General features: G+C 39.7%; 1 protein-coding gene across 1 annotated transcript in view; it reads right to left on the bottom strand.

Moving 5' to 3' along the window:
- Positions 1-2,959: 2,959 nt before the first annotated feature.
- The window catches only part of cdin1 (CDAN1 interacting nuclease 1), a 103,683-nt gene continuing 99,722 nt past the window's right edge, over positions 2,960-6,920 (bottom strand). The window contains exon 12 of the mRNA XM_052145723.1: positions 2,960-3,534. Within this exon, the coding sequence (XP_052001683.1) occupies positions 3,399-3,534 (136 nt within the window). The 3' untranslated portion in view covers positions 2,960-3,398. The remainder of the gene's footprint in view (positions 3,535-6,920) is intronic.

Raw genomic sequence — 6,920 nt, 5'->3', positions numbered from 1 at the left:
TGACTGAAATGTTTCTCATGATCTTAAAGATCTTTTGATGTGAAGGTGTATGATTAAATGATTAAATGATTAAATGATTAAAATTAGTTTTGTAGATAAAAATTGAATTGTGCCACCATATTCATTTATTTCATTATAAAAGTAAAATATAATTAAAAAACAGTTTTTGAAATGGATGACTCTGATGAAATAATAAAGAAAAGCAGCCCATAATAAGTGCCCAACACAGATGGGAACTCCTTCAATACTGTTTAAAATCATCTCAGGGTGAAACCTCAAGAAGTTCATGTCTGCAAAATCTACACCAAGATCATCAAATATTACACAGTTTTCATTTATTTGGGATTTTGTTTAGTCACGACATAATTCCCATATTTTTATTTATGTCATTCCATGATGACTTCACTATTATTATAAATGTGAAATAAATGTGTTTTAATCTGTGCCAGTGTAGCTCCAGCAGAAATCATTTTCTTATTGAGTATCTTGATCTTATTTTCCAGTAAATATTCTTAAAACAAGATAAATGAACTTGAAAAACTAAATGAAGATATTTTATGTTGATCAAACTAAATGTATTCACGTTTATGATTGTGAGAACAAACAACTATTTGCCAATGGAGTAAAACCCCGTCCACATTAATCCAGATAAATTCTTATTTTAAATGCTCTCCATCCATACAGCCGTTTACAGTGTTTTCCAGAAGTTGCTCTTTACACTGAAATCCATTAAAACTCCTTCAATGCACATGTGAAAATATGTAAAAAGTGTGATCCCTGAAACACACCTGCCGGACAGCCATTCTGAGTGTGTGTGAGTCTGTGTGTGTGTGTGCAAAAACACACACACACGCTTGCTCTCACACACACTCACATACACAGACACTGACACACACTCACATATACATGCAAACACACGCGCTTACACACACATGTATACACGCACACACACATATACACGCACTCATACTCACACACACACACATATACACACACTCAGACAGTCTCACACACACATATACACGCACTCATACTCACACACACACACATATACATGCACACAGACACTCACTCACACACTTATACACACAGACAGACACTTACACATAAACACACACACACACACACACACACAACTCTGTTAATTACAACCCATTTGTCGGTACTGGTGAACATGTATCTCAGGATTTCATTCATATATTTGGTAACACTTGAAAGGTTCCAGTGGTTAACATTAGTTAATGCATTAGATATCATGAACTAACAATTAACAATATATATTTTTACAACATTTATTAATCTTTGTTAATGTTAGTTAATAAAATACAATTATTCATGAGTCTTATTGTAAAGTATTGCCACATTTCATACATTTGTATGTTTATTGTGGTGGACAAAGAGCATTTTCTGAAGTGTAAGCAGCTCTTTACACTGAATGTTTATTAAAACAATTGCACTGTACATGTTTTGTTCCCTTTTTGTTGAACGTGTCGATCGCTCAGAGTTACTGTTGATTTTGACCACTGGTCAAATCTCTGCAGCTTTAGCACGATGATCATCAGCAGTCACAGTTAATAGTCAGTAGAGAATCTGAGAGTGTGTTTGAAGCAGAACGAACCGTCCAGCCACATATAATAACACACCTGCCACTCTGATGAGAGACGGATATGTTAATGGTGGAGGAGGAACAGCTGCTCATCAGCACATACACTTCCTGTCTGAAGAACATCACTCTCAACATGTCAATCTTTACTACAGTAATGCTTCTCTTGATAATGAACATGTCCATGAAGCCAAACCTAAAGGGGAAAAAAGGAACTTCATGCATGTGTCAATTGACTTTTCTTCAAATCAACATCAAGATTTGAGGATAAACTGTATTTTAGGTGCTTGTATTTACATGTTTTTGTCTGCACTAAAATGGTCCAGCATGAGACTAATGGATTTAAGTACCAACAATCCCTCAATTAATATGAGCTCATAAAAGCTGCACACATAATAATAACTATAGCGTGTAAACTACACAATATCTGCATTGGAGTTTGACCACAAATTACCCTTATAATTGAATAACGACAGGACTAAAGCATAAAGTTGTGTCAAACCCTAATTAAAAGTGTCTGGCTGAACGTCTGCGTCAGTATGGTTTAACGACACACACATTAATGAGAGCAGACGGCCAACGAGAGAGCTCGTCCTGTCTGAAGTGTGCCAGTGTTCAATAAGAATGATGTCTCTAAAAGTAGAGCCACACAACGTGAGTAAACAACACAGATTTGATAGAAATATCGCAGCGTATCATAGAAATACTACTACACCCATGTTTGAAGTGAGGAGAGCAGAAATTAATTTATAGTGTCTCGAACACTTTTATGTGCAAAAGCATGACAGATTGCAAAAGACAGGAAGACTCGAGACCCAAGAGGAACTGACTCGACTGTTCACGGTGTTTTTATTACTTTCTGCCCTCATGCTGTGTTTGTATGCAGGAGTATAAACTGACGTGTAAGTGTTCCACGTGTGTTAAAGTGGGGAACGTTTGTGGAGCTGTAAGGGGGTAAGGAGAGAAAAACCTTGGCCGCCCGGTGACCCCCCTTGCTGACCCCAGATCCTCTTGTCTGAATTGAGGTCTGTTTTTAGGGTTAGAGGTTTAATGGTAACAAATCATGCAGCACTTCACTGTGATTTAGCAGCAGAACTCCGTGTTTAAAGTGGCCGGGCGAGGAGCGAGGGGTCAGGGACGGGTAAAGCTCTGCTGCAGTTCGCCCAGAGAGACCAACGGGTCACTGCAGGTCTGGACCTGATTAAAACAACAGACTGGTGGCTCTTGATCTCTACACTATCTCTCCACAGCTCTCAAACACAACAGGCTCCAACGAGACTCAAGAGGAAGAGGAAGTTTTGGAGAATGTCAGTCTGGACTGCACATACAAAGTTCAAGCAATTTTCTCAAGCAACTTTATTACATTTCTCATATCCAAGACAACTTGAAAACAAACCAAAAACAAGTAGGTGAATGAGTAACAAACATATATTGATCCTTTTGAGCAAACATGAAAGGGTGAGAAATATTAGCAAACAGTCATCAGAGACGCCCTGGCGTATCAGAGCAGATAAGATTGACTCGCTGTTGCCCTGGCACAGATTACAGGGTGGAGTGACGTACAACAGGACTGTTACCCGCCCTCTCCTCTGTTCGAGCTCCGGCAGGATTTGACCGTTTTTGCACAAGGGTATGATGGTGACCCTGGCCTGCAGGAGTTCAGATGGAGTTCAGAGCACATATTTGCTAGGAGTCTAGCTCTGCAGGAAAGCTAAATTGCTTCTGGATTCACATCCATACCAACAAACACCCCCGTCACGCCTCTCCTGAGCTGCACCATCACCCACGAGTGGCTTCAGCTCTGTCCCGCCCCATGACATAGGGTTATGATGTCTGAAGGGAAGCACTCTTTCAGCAGGATGCCTCGGTCACGCTGGCAGTCCAGTTCTGCTATAAAGCCGTACCAGTAGATGACCAAACCTGGACCAAACCTGCAAACAAAAAAGTGACAGACACATACAGGAGTCATTCCCGAACCCAAGACAGTTGAAAGAGATCATCATTGCAATGTTTTGATGTCTTGCGACTGTAGAAACATGGATTCCAACCACAACTCAATTGTTGTTAGATCTAGAGTAGAATAAAGTAATACTGCAACTGGAGACGTATAAACAATTCTGTGCTCTCTGGAATAATGTCACCACGTCAACAAGTTCCTGATGTATGGTTCAGTTACCTGACGTAACACTGAGATACCTTAATGTTTTAGGAATGGCACATATACTTACCAGCAGAGTGAATGTGGCCAGTGTGAATCCACTGCCAGCGCTAAACTACATTATTATATAGCGCAGTGTAAGTGGAAACATTTGCGTAGAATAACACTCCAGGATAAAGCTAAACAATGATTCATCCACTCTGTAGGAAACGTGAGCGCAAGATGGCAACAAGAGTGTGTATTCAAGATGGTTCCTCATGTAAGCTGACACATACGTGAGATAGTTCAGTGTTCTACAGTGACTGGATCTCTGTGATGAAGTCCAGCAGTTCTGCTAATCGTTCATCTGTCAGTGCTGTTGCAGTTCGGTCCAGCTGTCTCAAATACACTTAGACACATACTTTGCTTTGGCTCAAGTTGCACTTCTTTAACTCTATAAATAACAGCTAGCTCTGTGAAACTCTGTTTAGATGTCAGTATTTAGACCTGCTGTCTCTGACCAAAGCTTTCCATAGCAGCATTTCTGTTTAACATGTCACTTCATGCATCTATAAGGTTATGCTGCATCAGGTAAAATAGCAAATTCATTGATTTAAGTTGGGACGATGTGTCACAATGACATAGGTGCAATGGTTTGCAACAGTACTGTAACGCTCCAACATGCAAAATCTGAGAAAATGTTAACTTCTATTTCAATACAATATGTTGACCAATGAGAAATTCAGAGGGTCCATTGTGCTTTTGAAAATCATAATTGCTGAATTCCTGCTTGATTTCAAACTGACCCCGCTCTTTCCACACCCACAAAACACATTTCTATCCATCAAATGCTCTATCCGAGTTTTCTCTACGGTGTAAAATCCCTAATACATTCAGAATGCACAGGATCTTTGACAAGTCTTTGCAGGTCTGGTGCAAGACTCTACCAATGTCTTCATTCACTCTGAAGTTCAACATTTATGCTGAGCTCAAATCAGATCAGTTCTTTAAACTGTAAACTTCATGTATTAATTATGTATTATTTTTCCAGACCAGAGACGGTCCTATCAGAATCAGAATAAGCTTTAATATGAAGAATGCTTACACATACAAGACATTAGTCTTGGTGACAGAAGCTTCTAGTGCACAAACAATAAAACAAGAAAGAGATAGTTAAAAAATAAATAAATAAATAATAATCTAAAAAGAACCACACAATAAGAAGAAAAGAAACAACCAATCATATATACAATATATATATTGTACAAATACAAATCTGTTATATACTGTGCAATGGAATGTAATGGCAAAAGACTAAACTGGGTACTGCACATAATTATTGCTCAATGGGGAATTGGGGCAACCAATAATCCTCTCAGCAGTCCGAACTGTCCTTTGTAGTCTTCTGATGTCTCATTTCATAGCTGCACCAAACCAGACAGTTATTGAAATGCAGAGGACAGACTCAATGACTGATGAGTAGAACTGTATCAACAGCGCCTGTAGCAGGATAAACTTCCTCAGCTGACGAAGGAAATACAACCTCTGATGGGCTTTTTTCACAATGGAGTCAATGTGTGTCTCCCTCTTCAGGTCCTGTGAGATGGTAGTGCCCAGGAACATGAATGACTCCACTGCTGCCACAGTGCTGTTTAGAATGGTGAGGGGGGTCAGTGTTGGGTGTTCCTATCAAAACTCCCCAATCACCTCCACCATTTTGAGTGTGTTCAGCTCCAGGTTGTTTTGATTGTACCAGACAGCCAGCTGTTCAACCTCCCTTCTGTATGCAGGCTCATCATCATCCTGGATCGTCATCCTATCTACTTGTCCATCCAAAGAAATAAATGAAGGTTTGGGTGACAGTTCTAACAGACAGGAAGTTGCTCTATGGGCTACACAGAGCTTCAGGAAAAAGGTTACATAACCTCAGCTGTGTTCAATGACACCATCAGTAAAATACTACAGCAGTGCCCAGACAACTTTCAAACTGTGACTGTATTCATGACTAACTAAATCATTAACACCTTCCACATCATTACCACCATCCTCCTCAATACAACCAACCTCCTCATTACCTCCGTCTTCATCATTGCCACCATTCACATCATTACCATCATCCTCATCATTACCACATGCTCACCATTACATCCATCCTCATTATTACCACCATTCTCATCATTACACCATCCTCATTATCTTCATCATAACCTACACTGTCATCATTACCACAATCCTCATCAATACCTCTATCCTCATCATTACCTTCATCCTCACATTACCTCCCCCTTAATCGTTATTACCATCTTCATCACTACATCCATCCTCATCATTACTACCATTCACATCATTACACCATCCTCATTTTCCACATCATAATCTACATTGTCATCATTCTCATCATTACCACAATCCTCATCAAAACCTCCACCCTCACATTACCTCCCCTTAATCATTACTACCATCTTCATCATTACATCCATCCTCATCATTACCACCACCCTCCTCATTACCTCCCTCTTCATTACTACTATCCTCATCACTGCCACCATTCTCATCATTAACATCATACTCATCATTACCATATCCTCATCATTACCATTAGGGATGCTTTGATAAATAGGCCATTGATCAGTATCGGCTGATATTCACATCCTATAACTGGATTGTGATTGGTAATTTGGCCAATCGCATAAACTGACCACTCATGTCACAAAAGAAGTGCAGCTCCTTTAATGCTTGAGCAGCACTGTTATGGCAGCACAGAGTGTGGGGAATGCTGGCATAGTGCTATAAGACAACAAACTTAATTCAGCAGTTTAGAACGATGCAGTGGGTATGGCGAATATTAAAAGTTTGTTTACTGTACTGGTAATATGGCGTTTCACACACAACAGGCAAAGGGAAAAGAGCGCGAGCTGTGAAATGTTCCTTATTACCATTTATGGCATCAGCTTCTCAGTCTCCGGTATAGGCATCTCAGTAATAATGCAAGTTACAAGATGTGCTGTAATTAAAACATCTTTATTAAAAATCTCCTGATTAAATGGCATTAACAATAGCAGAACCCATAGAGTCCAGCAACATGTGCTTTCTCTCTGCTTTTCTTTCCTCGCTTGCCCTCAAGAGAGAGCGTGCTCCCACATTAATGTTCAAGCAGCAACAAGTCAAAAAAATTAAATA

The sequence above is a fragment of the Xyrauchen texanus genome, chromosome 16 (assembly GCF_025860055.1).
Source record: "Xyrauchen texanus isolate HMW12.3.18 chromosome 16, RBS_HiC_50CHRs, whole genome shotgun sequence".
NCBI lineage: Eukaryota > Metazoa > Chordata > Actinopteri > Cypriniformes > Catostomidae > Xyrauchen > Xyrauchen texanus.
The sequence above is the reverse complement of the archived record's forward strand: the minus strand, read 5'-3'. Positions and strand labels throughout refer to the sequence as shown.